Source organism: Eublepharis macularius, chromosome 4 (genome assembly GCF_028583425.1).
Source record: "Eublepharis macularius isolate TG4126 chromosome 4, MPM_Emac_v1.0, whole genome shotgun sequence".
Lineage (NCBI taxonomy): Eukaryota > Metazoa > Chordata > Lepidosauria > Squamata > Eublepharidae > Eublepharis > Eublepharis macularius.
The window spans coordinates 181,334,350-181,358,896 of record NC_072793.1 but is presented as its reverse complement, the minus strand read 5'-3'; the positions used below and the strand labels follow the sequence as shown (position 1 = coordinate 181,358,896).

General features: G+C 47.4%; 2 protein-coding genes across 2 annotated transcripts; one reads left to right on the top strand and one right to left on the bottom strand.

Moving 5' to 3' along the window:
- Positions 1–2,785: 2,785 nt before the first annotated feature.
- On the bottom strand, positions 2,786–13,834 carry LOC129327260 (zinc finger protein 737-like). Its single transcript, XM_054975748.1, has 5 exons — positions 13,782–13,834; positions 12,510–12,592; positions 8,030–8,156; positions 6,883–6,987; positions 2,786–4,922 (listed from the first exon to the last, which is right to left on the bottom strand). Exons 1-5 carry the CDS (start codon positions 13,798–13,800, stop codon positions 3,436–3,438), a joined length of 1,821 nt encoding a protein of 606 aa, XP_054831723.1. The 5' UTR covers positions 13,801–13,834; the 3' UTR covers positions 2,786–3,435.
- Positions 13,835–14,101: 267 nt separating this feature from the next.
- On the top strand, positions 14,102–23,667 carry LOC129327264 (zinc finger protein 501-like). The gene is made up of 5 exons (XM_054975755.1): positions 14,102–14,155; positions 15,079–15,161; positions 19,035–19,161; positions 19,955–20,062; positions 22,019–23,667. The coding sequence occupies exons 1-5, from the start codon at positions 14,137–14,139 to the stop codon at positions 23,221–23,223; spliced, it is 1,542 nt and encodes a 513-aa protein (XP_054831730.1). The 5' UTR covers positions 14,102–14,136; the 3' UTR covers positions 23,224–23,667.
- The last annotated feature ends 880 nt before the right edge of the window (positions 23,668–24,547 follow it).

Genomic DNA, 24,547 nt, shown 5'->3' with positions numbered 1-24,547 from the left:
ACAGGCAATTGGCATGTATTTCGGGATCATAATCATAACCTGTGTGTATATACCAGGGTCAGAGTTTCTGCACACCCAGTAAGAAAGGAGACCAGTATTTCAATAAATCAAGGCTTTTACTTAATAACTTATGATCCTACAGAGTCCAAGAATCATACACACATTCACTACAAGGCTAAGAAATAAAGATGGGAAAAATATAGCGACGGTTGCATTAGCAGGAATATTGTTGGTGGGCAATACACACCTGTCCTGATGAGAAGCAGAGATTCAATAGCAAGGAGCAGAGTGTCTAGTGGGATGCCTGCTCTATACTAGGTAGGAGGAGCCCCCGAGGGGTTTGAGCATCTCCCTTAAATAGTCAGGGTGGGTTTCATGCCCAGTCAAATGGTTCTCAGGAAATTTAACAAAAACAACTAATGTGCCCCCTTAGTGGGAGTAAAGGAAATCCAGGATGGATACCTTGGAATCTAATGTTTGCATTTGTGACACCTCAAGAATATCTAAAGGACAGAGAGCAAGAGTGGATGGGAAATGTTCGGGTTTTATGATGGTCCATGGCAACACTTCAGGATGGATGAAAGGACAGAGAGGAGTGATTGATTTTTATGATGGCCCCAGGTTTGATGGGTGGAAGTGATTATTTTGATGTAGGATTACCAGCGATCCGGGGGTGCCTTGCATCACGGTCTTTGTTTCTGGCATCTACATATCAAGAGGCCCATCTGGAAAACAGTTTGTGACGAGCGCTGGCGTGTCATGGCTTCCACAGGAAAATAGTTGTCCCTTTAAACTGCTTCTGAAACATGGCTTCTCTCTGTCTCTCTACTGGTCCCAGTTGCTGCAGGGATCTCTGCCATGGCAGCTTCACTCATCTGGACAGAGCCTTCTGCAAATACCGCCCTGCAGTTGAGCAGGGTGGCACCTGAAGATGGCCCTGTTCAGACGAGCGAAGCTGCCATGGTGGAGCAGAGGGAGTGAGGCTGTCGCACAGACAGGAAGGGCTTTGTATGAGATTGCCAAAACTTTGAATTGAGCCTGCAAAGAAAAAACGTTACGTTTAAGAGTATATGGGAAGCCCTTTTGAGAACTGGTTTGGAGGCTTCCTTGTTTAGAGAAATTCCCTCCCACCTTGGAGGCCTTTTGCTAGCGGTAAGTTACTTGTGCTTCTGTTCTTCAGTTGAGATAAGCTGTTCTTGCTAATTGGTAATTCACTTCACACCTGTAGATTTGGGTCGTGTGCCAAGAGCTGCAGACTTGCCACACGTCCCTTTTCGCATTTGCCAGGTGATGTAGTCAAGCTAGGAACGGGTGTGGTTTCAGGCCTGCCTCGCTTTGGTTCCAGCAAAACCTGGCTGTTAAACAACATAAAAAAAAGCTTTTGGTGAGTGTCTACCTCAGAACTCTGCCCATGCTCTTCTGCTTCTGGCTCTATCTGATGAGAAGGACTGAAGCTCCATCTTTTGCCTTGCTGTTTTGTGCACCCTTTACCAGGGACTTTTGCTTGCTATGCTTGAGAAACCAACTTGCTTTGCCTCCTAAGAATCCAGTGTGGTATGTAGAGCTTACTGCTGTAGGTTTTTTTGTTTGTGTTCACTTTGTGTCATGTGTGTTATAACCTTGCACCTTGACTTAATAAACCTTTATATTTTTACCTTGTGTGGGTTATTAAGACTCTGAAGCCTCACTGTTATAAAGCCTTTGTTGAACTCACCTGGTGTGTGCTTGAGATCCACCTACCAAACAATTATTCTTTGGCTGTGAACTCTGCCTGCAAGCTTACCCTTGCAAGGTAGGCTTTGCTTGACTAATTCCTTAACACGCTCTGGAGCTTTGCTCCCTAACTCCTTAGCCTAGGGATAGACTGGGGAGCTGGTGGCAGCTTATCTGGTTTGCTATTTGCAACAGGACCTTCAAGGCAGCCTGTGCCCCTTCCCCTTAGCTGGGCTGGGCCCAACATGAGCTGCTAAAACAGCTCCGCTCACCTGAGCAGAGCTCCGGATGGATTCAAGCCACATTGCAGCTGCATCAGATCTTACCTAGCAATCTGTCTTCGGAGGGATGGCTGGGAAGCATTCAGGTGAGCTGGGTGACCTAATCTCCCCCTCCTCACTGGAAAATGCTGGATATCCTGCTAACACACTAAGAGAGCTCTGTTTCCCAACTACTAAAACATGACAAGTATCTTTGATCAGCTGTATTTGGTGCTCTCAAAAGCTTGAATTAACTAGTTCTTTTACTGATTTTCCAGCCTCAGAGCAAAAACAATTACAACAGTAGACTCAGCTTAAATATATATCTGCTTCTATACATCCAGGATGGCTTTTTACCGTGACCTGCCAATCTGGCCATGTGGATCCAGCCAGAGTAACGAAGTAGCCAGACTACTGTAACACACTCTTCATGGATCTGCCCTTGAAGATGGAAATGCTAGTAGCTGCAGAATGTCAGAACGTGATTACTATTAAAATTTAGGCAATGAATTCATATTATACATACTGTTTCGTTGTCAGGTTCCATTCCAGGTGCCGGTTGATACCTCAAAATATTTCAGGGTCTCGGTTCCACATATCTACAGAGTGATATGCTGCAACCGCTCCGCTCACCTGAGCAACGCTAACAGGCCAGAGCAACGACTACCTGTACTGCAGCTTTCTCTCTTCAGGCCCCTGTGGAGTAGAAGAGGCTTCCTGCTGAGGTTAGAAAGGCTCCCACAACTGTATTTATTCCATACAAAAACTCAATTTATAAAATGTAAACAGTGGTATTCTCTTTATAAAACTAACCTTTTGAGAAAAAAGGGATATAGTTTTAATCTACAAATCATTTAATCAGTTTTTCTGAATATTATATTGTACACATATACAGCCTTCGACAATAGTACACATAATTGAATTCACTTCTAGTTTTCTGATACAATTTGTTTTGATGCAATGTGTTTCCACACTACAGAAATCTCTAGTTTTTTTCACTAGTATGAGTTATTTTAAAGGGAAGTATGGTTTCTGCTTTGAATGAAAATATCTGAATACTTCAGGCTGTCTCCTGTGTGTGAATTCTTTGATGGGAATTCATTCAATTCTTCCTGCTAAAGCTTTGCTCACACTCTAGGCATCTATATTTTTTGCCCCTGCATGAATTTTTGATGGGTAGTAAGGTTTCCACTCCAGCTGAAACTTTTTCCACACTCCTGGCATTTATATGGTTTCTCCCCTGTATGAATTCTTCGGTGAGCAGTAAAATTTCCACTCTCACTGAAGCTTTTTCTACACTCCAGGCATTTATAAGGTTTCTCCCGTGTGAATTCTTCAATGGAATGTAAGTTTTGTGTTCTGACTGAAGCTTTTCCCACACTCCAGACATTTATAAGGTTTCTCCCGTGTGAATGATTTGATGGTAAGAAAGGCATCTACTATCACTGAAGCCTTTCCCACACTATGTGCATTTATACTTTTTATCCCCTCCATGGTTTTTTTGATGAAAAATAAGGCTTCCATTGTCGCTGAAGCTTTTTCTAAATTCCAGGCCCTTGTATGATTTCTCCCCCATGTGAATTCTGTGATGGGAAGTTAGAGTATCTTTCCGTCCAAAGGCTTTTCCACATTCCAGGCATTTATAAGGTTTCTCCCCTGTGTGAGTTCTTCGGTGGGTAGTAAGGTTTCCCCTCTGTCTGTAGTTTTTCCCACAATCCAGGCATTTATATGGTTTCTCCCCAGTGTGAATTCTTTGGTGGACAGTAAGTTGTCCGCTACTACTGAAGCTTTTTCCACACTCCAGGCATTTATATGGTTTCTCCCCTGTGTGAATTCTTTGGTGGGTAGTAAGACTTTGATGATGACTGAAGCTTTTCCTACAATCCAGACATTTGTACTTTTTCACTTCTATGTGATTTGCTTGATGGAGAGTAAGATTTGCATTATTACTGAAGCTTTTCCCACAATCCAGGCATTTGTATGGTTTCTCTCCTTTGTGAATTATTTTTTGATGGGAAGTAAGGGCTGAACTCCGAATGAAGCTTTTCCCACAATCCAGGCATTTGTATGGTTTTTCCCCTGTGTGCATTCTTTGATGGGAAGAAAGGGTTCCACTGTGCTTGAAGCATTTTCCACACTGCAGGCATTTATATGGCATCTCCCCTGTGTGAATTCTTCGGTGGACAGTAAGGCTTCCTTTGACACGGAAGCTTTTTCCACACTGCAGGCATTTATATAGTTTCTCCCCCGTGTGAATTCTATGATGGGAAGTTAGAGAATTTTTCTGTCGAAATTCTTTTCCACATTCCAGGCATTTATAAGGTTTCTCCCCTGTGTGAATTCTTTGATGGCGAGTAAGGCTTCTACTCTCAGTGAAGCTTTTCCCACAATCCAGGCATTTGTATGGTTTCTCCCCTGTGTGTATTCTTTGATGGGAAGAAAGGGTTCCACTCTGCTTGAAGCATTTTCCACACTCCAGGCATTTATATGGTTTCTCCCCTGTGTGAATTCTTTGGTGGGCAGTAAGGTTTCCTCTAACAATGAAGCTCTTTCCACACTGCAGGCATTTATATCGTTTCTCCCCCATGTGAATTCTGTGATGGGAAGCTAAACTATCTTTCCGTTGAAAGGTTTTTCCACACTCCAAGCATTTAAATGTTCCCCTTGTATTACGGGTGTTCCAATGCATAGTTGTATCTGCTGTTTCAGAAAGTCCTTCTGCACTTCCAGGGCACTCTTCCCTATTGTCTCCTTTGGACATTTTCTGAAGGGGTGGCATTTCTTGAGAATTGTCACCTTGGAAAACATCACAATTTTCCCTCTCATTAAGTAGGTTTGTTCCCTCCACTGTGCTCAGCGCATCACAATATTCAATGTTCTCTTCCACACCTGAATACGTGTGTTCTCTCTCCATCACTGGATATTCAGTTGCCACCTCCCACACACCATCTGCAGAAAAGAAAGAGAAACCTGGCATCAACACACATACAAAAAACAGAGCTTAGAAGTAAACCAACTGACCTTGAGAATGGAAGGGTTCAAATGATTGATGTCTGGATACTTTCAAGCCTATGTTGGGAATCCTAGATGGTATTGACCTATCCCTTGTTTGTGACAGTTAAATGGAAAACAGCACTTTAATGGGACACAGATTGGCGCAGAGATCCTTCTTTGACATGAACTGCAAGTCAGAGGAGCCAACCCAGAATGCAACCACAAGACACTAAGTGTGTACTCAGAGAATGGACAGGTTGATTCTTTGCTCTTCCCAGCTCAATGGGGGATGATGGAATTGAGGCAGTGCTAAAGGCCGTGTGGATTTTCTGCCTGAGGTGTTTGACCCACAAACTTCTCTCTGGCCGCAAATGGAAAGACATGTCCTGCTATCCTCAGAGGGGCACCCCACAATTTCAGAACAAAATCTTGATCACTCTTTCTCTTTCCTTTCAGTACAACAAAGGAGCAGTGGCCCAATCAAAGTCTTCAGTTCCAGCACCTCTTTTTTTTAGCAATAAATCATAGGAAGAAAGCAGGAACACAGAGAAAAATAAAGGGTCCAGCATACACTCAAGAAGAGAACCGGACCTGGGGAAGGACTTCACTCTCCCTTCACCTCCAGTTCCGCCTCTGGCAGGCACAGCCCCCCTGTGGATCCTCAGTCTGGGCTACATCCAGCTCAGCTCAGACCTCCACGGCTAACTCTGTGGCACTTTCGCTGAGCACTCCTGGAGGCTCCTGCACTCCCCAATGAGGGAAACGGCCCTCGAGAGAGAGGAGGCCCTGCTCAGAATCCAGGACAGAAGTCCTCCTGGTGGGTGATGGAGATTTGCTCATCTCCACTGGAATCCCCCATGACTCTCCCACCCTCACCCAGTAACCTGCTCCTTCCTCCGTATTTCAGAAGCCAAATGCAGCTGCCAGAACTGGGTAATGTTTGCAGTGTGAGCAAGATGCAAGGCCCAAGCGGAAGAAACCAAGCAATGTGTTCCAACTAATGAGGTTCTTCACTACAGGCACAATATAGTAAATATAGTTTCAGGACTCGCACACAGACTCAGAAAAGGAAAACGGAAAGGCCGCTGACTGGCTTAAGTCTTACAAGCCGTGTGCATCTGATGAATGAATCCAGTACTTGAGCTTTGGAGCAAAGAGTCTGCTAGTACCAGCTAGGCCAATTGAGAGGGGTTAACAGAAAGAGGACATGACCTGTTATCCTGCCCACCTCCAAAATCAAGGCTATCCAACAAGATAAACGTTTTTCAGCCCCAGAGCTGGTCTCTCTTCATATAATCCTGCCCTATTTATCCTCATCCATCACAAACATGAACTTTGGTTGGGGGACTCAAGCAGCTTTCTGACTCTGTGCTCCAAACAATGAGAAGTGGAGAATCTTACTTAGGGCCGAAAATATGCTTAGAAAGCTACAATTGTCTCTCCAAGATGCTGGATTTTACTTTGGATGGTGGATCTTACTTTGGCAAATATCTATGGACCAGGCTCCTGAGAAACACTGGCAATATTGCTCTGTGCGGGGGGATTGGGGAGGAGGGAAGGTGTGGGCACGAACACATTGTCTGGAGTTGTGTTGTGTAATTTCTCTGTGGTAAAGCATATGCTTTCCAAGCGCAAGGTCTGTGGATCAATCCCTGGCAACTCTAATTAAACGACTCTCAGGGGTAACAGGGCCGGGAAACGGCCTTGGCAGAGAGCTGCTGTCTGGAAGAAACAGAGCTCAGCTTTAAAAAATGGATCGGAGTGGGTAGAAGATGGAAGCTGCCTATCTTCAGACACCTTTCAGTCTCCACAAGCCTTTAAGTACTTCTGAGGAGAAACAAGTGTGAAGATAAGAACCCGGAAACCCACCAGCCCTTGGAAGGAACCACAAGCGACACGGAGACCCACTACAAACCTAGGCAGGCACCGGCCACTCCCTCCTCCTCTTCAGAGAACCCGATAAGTAGCTCCTCCTCTTCCTCCAGCCAGGATACGAGGTCCGGTTTGGCAATCAGAGTTCCTTCCATCAGAAAAAGAACCCCAGAAAATTATTATTGTTTCTTGTGCGCATCAGTTCAGCAATTCCAAGGCAGGTTCACTCCATACCTCTAGAAATACACAACACGCAAGCAACAGGGTTACTGGAGGGGCAGAGAACACAATGGGCCGTGAATCATCCATCCACTGTTGGCAGTTCTGCTCCTGCTCCCAACCCAGTTGAGACAGAAATGCCAGCTGAGAACTCAGTCAGTGGCAGGGCCGGATCTAGCGCTCCCAGTGCCCAGGGTAATGCTTGCCGGCCCTTGCGCACGCACACAGCACACGCGCGCTCCTGACGCTGCGTGATGACATCATTTTGATGTCCCACGGGGCAAGCGAAAGGCAGCGCGGCTGCCCATGCTGCCGCCTGCACGCTCTGGGAGCTGCTCCCGCCGCCCCCTCCCTGGCGGCGCCGGGGGCAGACTACCCCCCTGCCCCCCCTCGATCCGGCCCTGGTCAGTGGCACTGAAGCTGGCAGACTTCCCTCCACAGCCATATCTCAGCACAGGTAAGGCAGGCCTGCCCAGACCTAGATGGCACAGGCTAGCTTGATCTCATCAGATCTAAGTTCTTGGATGGGGAATCTCCAAGGAAGCCCAGGGCTGCTACCCACAGACAGGCAATGGCAAGTCATCTCTGTTCCTCTCTTGCCTTGAAAATCCTCTGGAGTTTTGTTAAGTCAGCTGAGACTTGATGGCATCTTACACACACTAACACACACACCCAAGGCAAGGCCCAGCCTGGAGGGAAGCCCCTGCTTAGACCCTCTCACTTCCCCAAAAACCTGGCATCTCTTGGCATGTTTTCTGATGCCCTCTCATGCGATCCCAGAACTGCTAAGCAGGCCTTTCTGTCCGTAAGACACAGCAAAACCCCTCAAACGTCAGAAGAAGGATCATGGAGGGGGGCAGCGATCAGCCATCAGCCCCAGGACACAGCCTGCCCACGTCCTTCCTCATTAAGGACCCCCCAGACTCTCCTCAGAGCATGACGGAGGCAGCCCAGAAGAAAAGGACCCTCACCCAGAGAGGCCACGTTCCCAAAATTCTCCAGCATGACTTCCTTGTACAGAGATCTCTGGGCTGAGCTCAGCAGGCTCCACTCCCCCTTGGAGAAATGCACAGCCACCTCTTCGAAGGACACCAAACACTGCAAAAAGAAGAAAAAGGGGGAAAATAAAAATAAGAGGAGGAGATGTTAGCAATGTATGGACCAACGTACGGCTAAATCCCACGTGTAGGATTGGACCTTTCTGAAAGTTTTTGAGTTCACTTATCACCCTTTTTTATGGCTCCTTGGGCCTGAACAGCAGGCTGTTGGAATGCAAAGCTCCCTGGGTTCGCTTCCCATCCTCCTTTATGGCCTGAACATCTGGCTGTTCGAAGGTATAAGCCTTCCTAGGCCCAAAGCAAAGTCAGCTCTTCAAAAGAACGCGTTGGTTCAGAGAGGAAGTCCTGCACCTGGCTGCCAAAAGTCAGACGCATAGAATTGGTCTGACTGGGCAGAATATTTACTCTGAATAATGTCAAAATGCCCCAAAGACAGCATTGGACTGGAACAGGGATTTGGAATCCACCCAGAAGCTGGGTGGTTTGACCAATTAAAAAATTTTTGATTCCCTTTTCAATCTAAAGATGTAGATAATATCTGTAAGGGTGAATGTTAAAAGGGTAAATCTTGTCACGTATTTTGAATTACTTTGAGAAGAGTTTTGCTGAAGCTCATCAGTCAGGTTTCTTGACTGTTCCAGGTGGTCTCATTTTACAAGTTTTTCCATACAGGGGTTGTTATTAAGGCAACAGAAAAGGAACACAATTTCGATCAGAGGAAGATTGTGAGTCAAAATGACTGGCCAGCCAACGTCATTCTATTCCACTTCATTTTCGTTCCTTCCTTTCTATTTACGATCTCACTGTTGACGAAGACTGAAGCCAGTCTATCAGTTTTTGTTGTTATAATGTATGAATGTATTGTTATTATAATGTGTGTAATTCTTGTTATAACGTGTGAATAGTGAGCTACTGGACAGCTATGTGATTTTTTTTTATTCAGTCATTGAAATATTTATGCCCCACCTTCCCACATGGTTCCAAGCATCTGACAAAATGATTAAAAACTATACAAATGAAGACCAAGATTAAAGTCCAACCCTTTCAAAATTAAATGAAGCCTGACCTTCACACCCCCTGAAAAGCCATGACTTGCAGCCCCCCTTGAAGATCTCCAAGGAGGGGGCAGGAGCCACGATGGAAAAGACCTGAGCTCTGGTTGATGTCTTTTATCTGTATTTTACATTTTTCATTGTTTCTGTTATGGGTGCTAGTTGGATTCATTTATATATTTTTTTCACTTCCACTGTGTCTTCCTTTGCACTTTGGTACTTCATTGGTTGGCAACTTGGAAAGCAACCATTTTTTCTTTCTTTCACCACAATATGCCACCATTTTCACGGCTGACTCGAAGCAGCACCTCCTCCTCTCCACCCAGTGAGATCCCTCTTACCCCTGAGATATATGAATGGCATTTTTATAGCCTGGATACATGAGAAAGAAGGACTACAGAAATTCCACCAGGACTTTGTTGCCAGGGAGCCCCCCCCCCCCTGCTCTGAGGCCTGCCATGAACTGTGTCAGTTTCCTGCGTTGTTTTTTTAAAGTTACACCAAAGACTCTGCTCTAGGGCAGCACTGCCCATGCCTGTTTCCTGCCCTGCTCCTATGGACTATGCTACATATGCCTGTTTCCTGCCACTACTACAGACTATACTGTTTGTACACTGTTTCCTGCCTCCGTGGACGCTTGCCTCACCTGGGCCCAGAGCCATGCTGTTAGCAGCACAGTGCCAGCCGAGGAGACCCTCCACGAGCCTGGCCAGGTGCCCCCTGGTCAGTTCCCACGGGGAGTCTCTCGCAGGCCAGCCGCCGAGCTTGCCCTCACTACCGGGCAGCCTGCTAGCAAGCCCCAGTCATGCCCAGGCGGAAGCCATGTTCTCTGGCAGCCAGAAGACCAGCCTGAACAGCCTGCTTGGAGAAGCCATTTCGTGGAAGCGTGCAGACCATGTCCACAGTGGCCCACCTCGCCCTGCTCTGCATATCTTGATAGCTGCCCCCGAATGGAAGCTAAAGTGCTAGCTGCCCTGGGCACTTCATGGTTGCATTTCTTTACAGCCTCCACATTCCAGGGCTGATACCATTCAGACAACTCCAGCTTCCTAGAAGATCCAATCAACCCGCCCAGCATTCCCCCTCCCTCCTTTGTCCCCTCTTCCCGAGGTGTCACAATCATATATTCAGATTCTAGGGTAGTTATAGAGCCATTAAGCCTTTGTTTCCCCCGTGAGAGCCACAGGGAAAGGCACCAGCCCCAGGTACATTTTGGGGTATTTAAGCTGGCCTCCCTGGCCATATGGTGCGCGTGCCATGCCTATCCTGAACCCCTGCTGCCTCTCTCTTTGGATCTAGTGCAGGCATTAGATACCATCATGTCTCACTGCTACATCTTTCTTCCACGCCGCAACCAGGTGAGTATACTCAGTTCCATCGTTCTCAAGTGGGCTCTCCTACTAATGCAACCGTCTCTGTTTTCCTACTCTTTATTTCCTAGTTCCTTGTGTGTGTGTGCTATTGTAGGCATACACAATATTACTAGTAAAGACACGTTTACTGCTATTAGTCTCGCCTCTTTATTGCATGAGTGATATGGAGAGGGACCCTGGTATAGCTGGTAAAGATCCGCACTAATTTAAAACCCAGACTGCAAGCTAATTTCCCCATTACTAGTACTAGTTAGGGTAACAACTTCAGCAACTTCCTCTCTACTACCAGTCAACCCACACAAGAAGCACAATTTCTAGACCCCCACTATACAAATGCAGGATAGAGGCACAAGAACCACCTTAGAGAAGAAACCTGCTGATCGCCAAATGTATCTGCAGGCCTCCGGCAACCATCCCAAGCACACCAAACCATCCATCACCCACAGCTAAGCTCTATGCTACAGCCCCATCTCTTCCAATCCCTCTGACAGAGATGCTAACCGGCAAGATCTAGAACAGATATTTTGGGGATTGCTGATGTAGTAAGGAGACAGATCAAAAAAGCCAGAACGATACCAACAGATAATCTGCAAGAAGATGGGCCCAAACAAAACAACATGCCCACCGGTGGCCACACGCAGCTCTCAGCTCAAACCAGTTCAACGCACCATTAATGACCTGCAGTCTACGCTGGACTGTGATACTCCTCTCTCACAGCCATTGGGAGGCAGACCTTTCCTTGCCCAGAGAAAACTTCTCACTCACAATAATGGTCTTCCTAACGTGGACACGGACTCTGGGACCAGGGCCTGCCATAAACCAAGATCCTAACTCTGTCTCTGTATTCACCCTAACAACGTAATCTCTGGACCTCACAACACCACCCCCAGCATCTCTGGTTCATTCATTGATTGCCTTCCAATGTTACCTATGCCATCAAGTGACAACAACGCCCTTCCACTCTCTAGAACAGACAAACAGGTCAGTCCGTGTGCAGAAGAATAAATGGACATGAATCTGACTGGAAAACCTGCAACACTCAAAAAATCAACAGGAGAACATTTTAATCTTTCAGCAGCGCTCAAATAGAGAAACTTTAAAGGAGGGAATTATACTGTGAGATGCAGGAACAACTGAGTTCATTCACAAATTCAGAACAATGAAGCTCCCAGGGCTGATCAGAGACATGGAATTCTTACCTCACCACAGAGGCTAATTGTCTGCCTTACATTTCATATTGGACCTCACATCCTACCTCACTTCTTTGCAACACTCTCTAAACCGTCTGACTGGGAAAGAAAGACTCAGAGGTCTCCATGCCTGGTTGCACCTGAAGAAGGAAGGACTTGACTTTCGAAAGCTTCTACTGTGGAAAATCTTATTGGTCTTTGAGGTGCTACTGGACTCCAGCCTTGGTTGTCCACTGCCGAACAACAAGGCCACCCATATGAAATTATCAATCCATCCAGCTTCCTATATTGATTTATTTACAAGAGTTTGGCATTTTTGCACCTGGCCCTCAACATTGTAAAATGGGCTTCTCCCGGGCAGCTAAGAAGAATCTCTCTCTCTCTCTCTCTCTCTCTCTCTCTCTCATACACACACACACCCCTTTTCTGAATCATTCAACATCTAGCCCTCCACTATGGCTGCCAATTCCAGCGTGCAAAATTCCTGGAGATTGAAGGGTAACGTCTGGGGACGGAGCTCAGTGGGGATACAATACCATAGAGTCTGTCCTGACAACTGTATTGAAAATGTCAGTAGTGATTCCAAGAGAAATCCAGACCCCACCTGGAAGCTGGTAACCAGTACTGTTTTATTCTCTATCAGAGCTTCTTTACAGATGTAAGCCGAGACAAGCTGTGGCCAGAACTAAAGGCAAAAAGCCCGATCCTTTGAGCCTTGGAACTCAGAAGGAATCATTCCTGCCCTCCATTACAGGTCTCTCCCCTGCCCCCCCCTTACCTGCGCTGGCTTCATGGCGGCTCCTTCCACTTCACCACGTGGAGGAGAGGCTGGAGAAGGCATCAGGGCTGCTTTTGGGCTACCTGCGAGGGAGAGGAATGGAAAACTCTTTATGCCACGCCCACATCTTCTGCGCCAGTGCCCACAGCGAGGCTCTTTCTGGATTTTCTCCAGAACACAATTCAATGTACTGAATCCAGAGCCTTTACCCAGACATCTTTCCTCCCAGGCACCCCTTTTATTCGGAGGAAGGTCCAACTGTCCTCATCTATTCATCCCGTCCCCCTGGCCGTTTTCCTCCCAACCTTGCCAAATCATTTACTGGGCACTGAGACCCTGCGGGGAGACCCTGGCCCTGCCGGAACCCCCCAAGTCCCTCTCCCCTCTAGGGAAGGCCCAGACCCTCCACCCTGCCGTACCTCTTGAGCACAGGCCAAGGGGGGAGAGGCCTTGAGGGGCTGGGGTGGGACTGCAGGGTTCAAAGCAGTGTGTGGGGGGGGGAGGGGGAGGAGATTCCAGACCTGGATTTGGCAACTAGACATATTCCTTTGCATCCTGGGAAAACTCCCCGCAGACAGAAAACTAGCCTTGCAAGGAGAAATTGTGCTCACTGTCCCTGCTTGTCTGAATTAGGTCAAAATCAAAAAGAGTCCAGTAGCACCTTTAAGACTAACCAATTTTATTGTAGCATAAGCTTTCGAGAATCACAGTTCTCTTCGTCAGATGCATCTGACGAAGAGAACTGTGATTCTCGAAAGCTTATGCTACAATAAAATTGGTTAGTCTTAAAGGTGCTACTGGACTCTTTTTGGTTTTGCTACTACAGACTAACACGGCTAACTCCTCTGAATTAGGTCCGGGACTGACATCTTCAAGGCCTGCTGGATGGGGGCTTTTTCTCTTTCCTTCCGACCAGCACCTCAAACTGCTGGCCCTGAAGAGATCCTGCAACTCTGGATCATATCCCTGGGTAACCACTCCTCCCTCCCCAAATCTCCCATCTCTCCAGCTGCTCTGCAGCCTTGACCCATCGCCCCCCCCCCCAGCCCCAAAGGGCAAGCAGGACCCTTTAATATTCCTGAGGTTTTTATTCCCCTGCTCTTCTTTGGTTACTGCAGAGTGAGTAACGGAAACCCACGGTGGAGGGAGGGGGAATGTGTAAACCGAATGGAGGGGTTCTTCCCCCCAAATCAATCGCCCCCTCCTTTTCCTCTGCCTTGGCTCTTGCATTGCAGGCCTCCCCCCCCCCGCACAAAGCCCCTCTGAGCTCACCCAATTCCCTTCCAGCCATGCAAGCAGCAACCGGGAAAAACAGAAGGGACTTTTGCAAGGGGGGGGGGACAGGAAACGACTCTGCACAACCCCCCCCCCCTCCCAGGTGCCTCTCTCTAGGACTGCAGACTCTCTTGTTTTAACCCTTGGAGAGGGGATTTCTCTGCCTCGGAGGCCCCTTTCCTTTCTCTCTCCCGGGTCATTCCTTAAGTGGGGAGCTGCTCTCCAAGGGTTAAAACAAGGGAGTCTGCAGTCCTAGAGAGGCATCGCGGCGGGGGGGGGGGGGTTGTGCAGAACCCGTTTCCTGTCCTCCCCCCTTGCAAAAGTCCCTTCTTTGTTTCGCGCTGCTGCTTGCATGGCTGAATGGGAATCTGGTGAGGGGCTTTGCGGGGAGGAGATGATATTGGGGGGGGGGATGCTAGAGCCAAGTCAGAGGAAAAGGGGAGGGGGCGATTGATTTGGGGAGAGCCCCTTCCTCTGCCCTGAGTCTCCTTTGCTCCACTCTGCAGTGCCCAAAGAAGAGCAGGGGAATAAAATCTCACAACTAGGAAAGGGTCCTGCTTGCCTTTTGGGGCTGGGGAGGGGGGGGCGATGGGTCAAGGCTGCAGAGCAGCTGGAGAGATGGGAGATTTGGGGAGGGAGGAGTGGTTACCCAGGGATATGATCTCTTCAGGGCCAGCAGTTTGAGGTGCTGGTCAGAAGAAAAGAGAAAAGGCCCCCATCCAGCATGCCTTGAAGATGTCGTTCTCTGACCTAATTCAGACAAGCAGGGACAGTGAGCACAAAATTTCTCCTTGCAAGGCTAGTTTTCTGTCTGCGGGGAGTTTTCCCAGGATGCAAAGGAACATGTCTAGTTGCCAAATCCAGGTCTGGAATCCCCCCCCCCAAAACACACTGCTTTGAACCCTGCAGTCCCACCCCAGCCCCTCAAGGCCTCTCCGCCCTTGGCCTGTCCTCAAGGGGTACGGCAGGGTGGAGGGTCTGGACCTCCTTTGGAGGGGTGATGGACTAGGGGGCTTCGGCAGGGCCAAGGGCTCCCCGCAGGGCCTCAGTGCCCAGTAAATGATTTGGCACGGTTGGGAGGAAAACGGCCAGGGGGACGGGATGAATAGATGAGGACAGTTGGACCTTCCTCCGAATAAAAGGGGTGACTGGGAGGAAAGATGTCTGGGTAAAGGCTCTGGATTCAGTACATTGAATTGTGTTCTGGAGAAAATCCAGAAAGAGCCTCGCTGTGGGCACTGGCGCAGAAGATGTGGGCGTGGCATAAAGAGTTTTCCATTTCTCTCCCTCGCAGGTAGCCCAAAAGCAGCCCTGATGCCTTCTCCAGCCTCTCCTCCACGTGGTGAAGTGGAAGGAGCCGCCATGAAGCCAGCGCAGGTAAGGGGGGGGGGCAGGGGAGAGACCTGTAATGGAGGGCAGGAATGATTCCTTCTGAGTTCCAAGGCTCAAAGGATCGGGCTTTTTGCCTTTAGTTCTAGCCACAGCTTGTCTCGGCTTACATCTGCAAAGAAGCTCTGATAGAGAATAAAACAGTACTGGTTACCAGCTTCCTGGTGGGGTCTGGATTTCTCTTGGAATCACTACTGACATTTTCAATACAGTTGTCAGGACAGACTCTATGGTATTGTATCCCCACTGAGCTCCGTCCCCAGACGTTACCCTTCAATCTCCAGGAATGTTGCATGCTGGAATTGGCAACCATAGTGGAGGGCTAGATGTTGAATGATTCAGAAAAGGGGTGTGTGTGTATGAGAGAGAGAGAGAGAGAGAGAGAGAGAGAGAGAGAGAGAGAGAGAGAGAGATTCTTCTTAGCTGCCCGGGAGAAGCCCATTTTACAATGTTGAGGGCCAGGTGCAAAAATGCCAAACTCTTGTAAATAAATCAATATAGGAAGCTGGATGGATTGATAATTTCATATGGGTGGCCTTGTTGTTCGGCAGTGGACAACCAAGGCTGGAGTCCAGTAGCACCTCAAAGACCAATAAGATTTTCCACAGTAGAAGCTTTCGAAAGTCAAGTCCTTCCTTCTTCAGGTGCAACCAGGCATGGAGACCTCTGAGTCTTTCTTTCCCAGTCAGACGGTTTAGAGAGTGTTGCAAAGAAGGGAGGTAGGATGTGAGGTCCAATATGAAATGTAAGGCAGACAATTAGCCTCTGTGGTGAGGTAAGAATTCCATGTCTCTGATCAGCCCTGGGAGCTTCATTGTTCTGAATTTGTGAATGAACTCAGTTGTTCCTGCATCTCACAGTATAATTCCCACTTTTAAAGTTTCTCTATTTGAGCGCTGCTGAAAGATTAAAATGTTCTCCTGTTGATTTTTTGAGTGTTGCAGGTTTTCCAGTCAGATTCATGTCCATTTATTCTTCTGCACACGGACTGACCTGTTTGTCTGTTCTAGAGAGTGGAAGGGCGTTGTTGTCACTTGATGGCATAGGTAACATTGGAAGGCAATCAATGAATGAACCAGAGATGCTGGGGGTGGTGTTGTGAGGTCCAGAGATTACGTTGTTAGGGTGAATACAGAGACAGAGTCTGGATTTTGTTGTATGGCAGGCCCTGGTCCCAGAGTCCGTGTCCACGTTAGGAAGTTCATTATTGTGAGTGAGAAGTTTTCTCTGGGCAAGGAAAGGTCTGCCTCCCAATGGCTGTGAGAGAGGAGTATCACAGTCCAGCGTAGATTGCAGGTCATTAATGGTGAGTTGAACTGGTTTGAGCTGAGAGCTGCATGTGGCCACCGGTGGGCATGTTGTTTTGTTTGGGCCCATCTTCTTGCAGATTATCTGTTGGTATCATTCTGGCTTTTTTGATCTGTTTCCTTACTAGATCAGCAATCCCCAAAATATCTGTTCTAGATCTTGCCGGTTAGCATCTCTGTCAGAGGGATTGGAAGAGATGTGGCTGTAGCGTAGAGCTTAGCTGTGGATGGTGGATGGTTTGGTGTGCTTGGGATGGTTGCCGGAGGCCTGCAGATACATTTGGCAATCAGCAGGTTTCTTCTCTAAGGTGGTTCTTGTGCCTCCATCCTGCATTTGTATAGTGGGGGTCTAGAAATTGTGCTTCTCGTGTGGATTGACTGGTGGTAGAGAGGAAGTCGCTGAAGTTGTTACCAGAACTAGTATTTTAATGGGGAAATTAGCTTGCAGTCTGGGTTTTAAATTAGTGCGGATCTTTACCAGCTATACCAGGGTCCCTCTCCAGATCACTCATGCAATAAAGAGGAGAGACTAATAGCAATAAACGTGTCTTTACTAGTAATATTGTGTATGCCTACAATAGCGCACACACACAAGGTACATACAAGGAACTAGGAAATAAAGAGTAGGAAAATAGAGATAGTTGCATTAGCAGTAGAGCCCACTTGAGAACGATGGAACTGAGTATACTCACCTGGTCGCGGCGTGGAAGAAAGACGTAGCAGTGAGACATGATGGTATCTAATGCCTGCACTAGATCCAAAGAGAGAGGCAGCAGGGGTTCAGGATAGGCATGGCACGCGCACCATATGGCCAGGGAGGCCAGCTTAAATACCCCAAAACGTACCTGGGGCTGGTGCCTTTCCCTGTGGCTCTCACGGGGGAAACAAAGGCTTAATGGCTCTATAACTACCCTAGAATCTGAATATATGATTGTGACACCTCGGGAAGAGGGGACAAAGGAGGGAGGGGGAATGCTGGGCGGGTTGATTGGATCTTCCAGGAAGCTGGAGTTGTCTGAATGGTATCAGCCCTGGAATGTGGAGGCTGTAAAGAAATGCAACCATGAAGTGCCCAGGGCAGCCAGCACTTTAGCTTCCATTCGGGGGCGGCTATCAAGATATGCAGAGCAGGGCGAGGTGGGCCACTGTGGACATGGTCTGCACACTTCCACGAAATGGCTTCTCCAAGCAGGCTGTTCAGGCTGGTCTTCTGGCTGCCAGAGAACATGGCTTCCGCCTGGGCATGACTGGGGCTTGCTAGCAGGCTGCCCGGTAGGGAGGGCAAGCTCGGCGGCTGGCCTGCGAGAGACTCCCCGTGGGAACTGACCAGGGGGCACCTGGCCAGGCTCGTGGAGGGTCTCCCCGGCTGGCACTGTGCTGTTAACAGCATGGCTCTGGGCCCAGGTGAGGCAAGCGTCCATGGAAGGAGGAAACAGTGTACAAACAGTATAGTCTGTAGTAGTGGCAGGAAACAGGCATATGTAGCATAGTCCATAGGAGAAGGGCAGTCAGGACACAGGCATGGGCAGTGCTGCCCTAGAGCAGAGTCTTTGGTGTAACTTTAAAAAAACAACGCAGGAAACTGGCACAGTTCATGGCAGGCCTCAGAGCAGGAGGGGGGGGGCTCCCTGGCAACAAAGTCCTGGTGGAATTTCTGTAGTCCTTCTTTCTCATGTATCCAGGCTATAAAAATGCCATTCATATATCTCAGGGGTAAGAGGGATCTCACTGGGTGGAGAGGAGGAGGTGCTGCTTCGAGTCAGCCGTGAAAATGGTGGCATATTGTGGTGAAAGAAAGAAAAAATGGTTGCTTTCCAAATTGCCAACCAATGAAGTACCAAAGTGCAAAGGAAGTGGAAGCGAAAAAAATATATAAAATGAATCCAACTAGCACCCATAACAGAAACAATGAAAAATGTAAAATACAGATAAAAGACATCAACCAGAGCTCAGGTCTTTTCCATCGTGGCTCCTGCCCCCTCCTTGGAGATCTTCAAGGGGGGCTGCAAGTCATGGCTTTTCAGGGGGTGTGAAGGTCAGGCTTCATTTAATTTTGAAAGGGTTGGACTTTAATCTTGGTCTTCATTTGTATAGTTTTTAATCATTTTGTCAGATGCTTGGAACCATGTGGGAAGGTGGGGCATAAATATTTCAATGACTGAATAAAAAAAATCACATAGCTGTCCAGTAGCTCACTATTCACACGTTATAACAAGAATTACACACATTATAATAACAATACATTCATACATTATAACAACAAAAACTGATAGACTGGCTTCAGTCTTCGTCAACAGTGAGATCGTAAATAGAAAGGAAGGAACGAAAATGAAGTGGAATAGAATGACGTTGGCTGGTCAGTCATTTTGACTCACAATCTTCCTCTGATCGAAATTGTGTTCCTTTTCTGTTGCCTTAATAACAACCCCTGTATGGAAAAACTTTCAAAAAGGTCCAATCCTACACGTAGGATTTAGCCGTACCTTGGTCCATACATTGCTAACACCTCCTCCTTCCTCTTCTTTTTATTATTTCCTCCCTTTTTCTTCTTCAGGGTCAAGTGTCCTTCGAAGAGGTGGCTGTGCATTTCTCCATGGGGGAGTGGAGCCTGCTGAGCCCGGCCCAGAGATCTCTGTACAAGGAAGTCATGCTGGAGAATTTTGGGAACGTGGCCTCTCTGGGTGAGGGTCCTTTTCTTCTGAGCTGTCTCCGTCATGCTCTGAGGAGAGTCTGGGGGGTCCTTAATGAGGAAGGACGTGGACAGGCTGTGTCCTGGGGCTGATGGCTGATCGCTGCCCCCCTCCATGATCCTTCTTCTGACGTTTGAGGGGTTTTGCTGTGTCTTACGGACAGAAAGGCCTGCTTAGCAGTTCTGGGATCGCATGAGAGGGCATCAGAAAAGGTGCCAAGAGATGCCAGGTTTTTGGGGAAATGGGAGGGTCTAAGCAGGGGCTTCCCTCCAGGCTGGGCCTTGTCTTGGGTGAGTGTTTTAGTGTGTGTAAGATGCCATCAAGTCTCAGCTGTCTTAACAAAACTCCAGAGGATTTTCAAGGCAAGAGAGGAACAGAGATGACTTGCCATTGCCTGTTTGTGGTTAGCAGCCCTGGGCTTCCTTGGAGATTCCCCATCCAAGAACTTAGATCTGATGAGATCAAGCTAGCCTGTGCCCTCTAGGTCGGGGCAGGCCTGCCTTACCTGTGCTGAGATATGGCCGTGGAGGGAAGTCTGCCGGCTTCAGTGCCTCTGACTGAGTTCTCAGCTGGCATTTCTGTCTCAACTGGGTTGGGAGCAGGAGCAGAACTGCCAATAGTGGATGGATGATTCACGGCCCACTGTGTTCCCTGCCCCTCCAGTAACTCTGTTGCTTGCCTGTTGTGTATTTCTGGAGGTATGGAGTGAACCTGCCTTGGAATTGCTGAACTGATAAGCACAAGAAACAATAATAATTTTCTGGGGTTCTTTTTTTGATGGAAGGAACTCTGATTGCCAAACCGGACCTCATATCCAGGCTGGAGGAAGAGGAGGAGCTACTTATCGGGTTCTCTGATGAAGAGGAGAAGGGAGTGGCCGGTGCCTGCCTAGGTCTGTAGTGGGTCTCCGTGTCGCTTGTGGTTCCTTCCAAGGGCTGGTGGGTTTCCGGGTTCTTATGTTCACACTTGTTTATCCTCTGAAGTACTTAAAGGCTTGTGAAGACTGAAAGGTGTCTGAAGATAGGCAGCTTCCATCTTCTACCCACTCCGATCCATTTTTTAAAGCTGAGCTCTGTTTCTTCCAGACAGCAGCTCTCTGCCACGGCCGTTTCCCGGCCCTGTTACCCCTGAGAGTCGTTTAATTAGAGTTGCCAGGGATTGAACCACAGACCTTGCGCTTGGAAAGCTTATGCTGTACCACAGAGAAATTACACAACACCACTCCAAACAATGTGTTCATGCCCACACCTTCCCTCCTCCCCAGTCCCCCAGCACAGAGCGGTCTTGTCAGTGTTTCTCAGGAGCCTGGTCCATAGATATTTGCCAAAGTAAGATCTACCATCCAAAGTAAAATCCAGCATATTGGAGAGACAATTGTAGCTTTCTAAGCATATTTTCGGCCCTAAGTAGGATTCTCCACTTCTGATTGTTTGGAGCACGGAGTCAGAAAGCTGCTTGAGTCTCCCAACCAAAGTTCATGTTTGTGATGGATGAGGATAAATAGGGCAGGATTATATGAAGAGAGACCAGCTTTGGGGCTGAAAAACGTTTATCTTGTTGGATAGCCTTGATTTTGGAGGTGGGCAGGATAACAGGTCATGTCCTCTTTCGGTTAACCCCTCTCTATTGGCCTAGCTGGTACTAGCAGACTCTTTGCTCCAAAACTCAAGGACTGGATTAATTCGTCAGATGCATACAGCTTGTAAGAATCAAGCCAGTCAGCGGCCTTTCCATTTTCCTTTTCTGAGTCTGTATGCGAGTCCTGAAACTATATTTACTATATTGTGCCTGTAGTGAAGAACCTCATTATCTGGAACACATTGCTTGGTTTCTTCTGCTTGGGCCTTGCCTCTTGCTCACACTGCAAACATTACCCAGTTCTGGCAGCTGCATTTGGCTTCTGAAATACGGAGGAAGGAGCAGGTTACTGGGTGAGGTTGGGAGAGTCATGGGGGATTCCAGTTGAGATGAGCAAATCTCCATCACCCACCAGGAGGACTTCTGTCCTGGATTCTGAGCAGGGCCTCCTCTCTCTCGAGGGCCGTTTCCCTCATTGGGGAGTGCAGGAGCCTCCAGGAGTGCTCAGCGAAAGTGCCACAGAGTTAGCCGTGAAGGTCTGAGCTGAGCTGGATGTAGCCCAGACTGAGGATCCACAGGGGCCCTGTGCCTGCGGGGGGCGGAACTGGAGGTGAAGGGAGAGTGAAGTCCTTCCCCAGGTCCGGTTCTCTTCTTGAGTGTATGCTGGACCCTGTATTTTTCTCTGTGTCGCTTCTTCCTTCCTCTGTTTTATTGCTAAAAAAAAGAGGTGCTGGAACTGAAGACTTTAATTGGACCACTGCTCCTTTGTTGTACTGAAAGAGAAGGTGATCAAGATTTTGTTCTGAAACCGTGGGGTCCCTTTCTGAGGATTGCAGGACATATCTTTCCATTTACGACCAGAGAGAAGTTTGTGGGTCAGACACCTCAGGCAGAAAATCCACACGGCCTTCAGCACTGCCCCAATTCCATCATCCCCCACTGAGCTGGGAAGACCAAAGAATCAACCAGTCCATTCTCTGGGTACACACTTAGTGTCTTGTGGCTACATTCTGGGTTGGCTCCTCTGACTTGCAGTTCATGTCGAAGAAGGATCTCTGCACCAATCTGTGTCCCATTAAAGTGCTGTTTTCCATTTAACTGTCACAAACAAGGGATAGGTGAATATCATCTAGCATTCCCAACATAGGCTTGAAAGTATCCAGACATCAATCATTTGAACCCTTCCATTCTCAAGGTCAGTTGTGTTACTTCTATTTGTGTTACTTCTATGTATGTGTGTTGATGCCACAGTTTTCTTTCTTTTCTGCAGATGGTGTGTGGGAGGTGGCAACTGAATATCCAGTGATGGAGAGAGAATACACGTATTCCGATGTGGAAGAGAACATTGAATATTGTGGTGCGCTGAGTGTGGTGGAGGGAACAAACCCACTTAATGAGAGGGAAAATTGTGATGTTTTCCAAGGTGACAATTCTCAAGAAATGCCACCCCTTCAGAAAATGTCCAAAGGAGACAATAGAGAAGAGTGCCCTGGAAGTGCAGAAGGACTTTCTGAAACAGCAGATACAACTATACAATGGAACACCCATAATACAAGGGGAATATTTACATGCCTGGCGTGTGGAAAAGGCTTCCCATGGAGTGGAAGCCTTATAGCCCATCAAAGAATTCACACAGGGGAGAAACCATATAAATGCCTGGAGTGTGGAAAATGCTTCAGTCAGAGGGGAAACCTTACTGCCCACCAAAGAATTCACACAGGGGAGAAACCATATATATGCCTGGAATGTGGAAAAGGCTTCATACAGAGTACACAGCTAACCGCCCATCGCAGAATTCACACAGGGGAGAAACCATATAAATGCCTGGAGTGTGGAAAATGCTTCAGACACACAGGAAACCTTACTTCCCACCGAAGAACTCACACAGAGGAGAATCCATATAAATGCCTGGAGTGTGGAAAAGGCTTCAAACGGCGTGGACACCTAACCGCCCACTGCAGAATTCACATAGGAGAGAAACCATATAAATGCCTGGAGTGTGGAAAAGGCTTCAGCGAGAGTGGAAGCCTTACTGCCCACCGAAGAACTCACACAGGGGAGAATCCATATAAATGCCTGGAGTGTGGAAAAGGCTTCAATCAGAGTGGAAGCCTTACTGCCCACCGAAGGATTCACACAGGGGAGAAACCATATAAATGCCTGGAGTGTGGAAAAGACTTCAGACGGAGTGGACACCTAACCACCCACCGCAGAATTCACACAGGGGAGAAACCATATAAATGTCTCGAGTGTGGAAAAGGCTTCAATGAGAGTGGAAGTCTTACTGTCCATCAAAGAATTCACGTGGGGGAGAAACCATATAAATGCCTGGAGTGTGGAAAAGGCTTCAGTCAGAGAAGCAAACTTACTTCCCACCAAAGAATTCACACAGGGAGAAACTGTACAAATGCCTGGAGTGTGGAAAAGGCTTCAGTCAGAGTGGAAGCCTTACTGCCCACCAAAGCATTCACATGAAAGAGAAACCATAAATTTCTGAAATGTTGAAAAGCCTTTGGATGGAAAGATCCTCTAACTTCCCGTCACAGAATTCACATGGGAGAAATCATTTAAGGGTCTGGAATGAGGAAAAAGCTTCAGTGACTTTAAAAGCCTTATTTTCCACCAAAAAATTCTCAGAGGGAATAAAAAATATAAATGCCTGGAGTGTGGGAAAATCTTCAGTTTGAGTATACACCTTACTTCTCACTGAAGAATTCACACAGGGGAGAAACTTTATCAGAGATCTGTGTTTGCTGGGGGAGTCCAGACATTGCCTAGGATTCTGCCAGTCAGTTAAAGTCTGTTTTTTCTTCATATAATTAGTAAAGTTTAGGAAATTATTTTTATTGCATGTGGGTTTTTTGTGATGATAGGCTTAATTGGCATCTGTTTGTACCTGTCAAGTTCTTGCCTAATGAAAAGAGTTACGTTTTATTTTAAATAAAACAATTAACTCGAAGATTTCTACTTGTTTTATGGGTGAAAGATCTGATGCTTGGACTTCTCACGTTTCATGCTAGAAAGACAGGTCTCTCTTAAGAGAGCGTATCTTCCATAGATTTGAAAAAGAGTCTCCGAAATCTAAATAGGAGATGAATTTGTCTCATGTTACGCCCTTTTCTTACAAGTGTCTCAGAAAAAGCACACCCCTAATGCTGTATATGTCACCACATGCGGAAGTGAGGTCCCTCTAACAAAGGAGCAAGAACAATATGAATTATGGTTGTTGTGGGTTTTCCGGGCTGTATTGCCGTGGTCTTGGCATTGTAGTTCCTGACGTTTCGCCAGCAGCTGTGGCTGGCATCTTCAGAGGTGTAGCACCAAAAGACAGAGATCTCTAAGTGTCACAGTGAAAGCCTTCGACAATACAATATGAATTATCTTGATCTCAATTATCCACCACTATTTCCTTCTCCTTAATTATTGTTTCTAGTTTCTTCATGGCCTCCCTACCCAGTCTCAGTCTCCTAATTTTCACTGGAGAAATCAGCTCCTTGGTAACCTGGTGTCATGTCTGCACCTCATCCATGCCATTATTTTAAGCTGAGCTGTTACAATGAACCGTTGCTGTTACTGTGAACCATCATTTGATGCTGTACCTTGATGTCCTATTGCCATTGTCATAAATTGCCTTGTTTTTACAGGCCTACTGAAGACGCAGGTGCCTTATCTAACTGCTTTGAAGCTCCCAGGGCTTCTGACCTTGTAAACTGTTCGTTCTCATGAATCACGGTGTTTCAACTTTAATCTTATGCCTTCCCAGTGTCTAGACTTGATATGTAAACTATGCGAAGAGTAC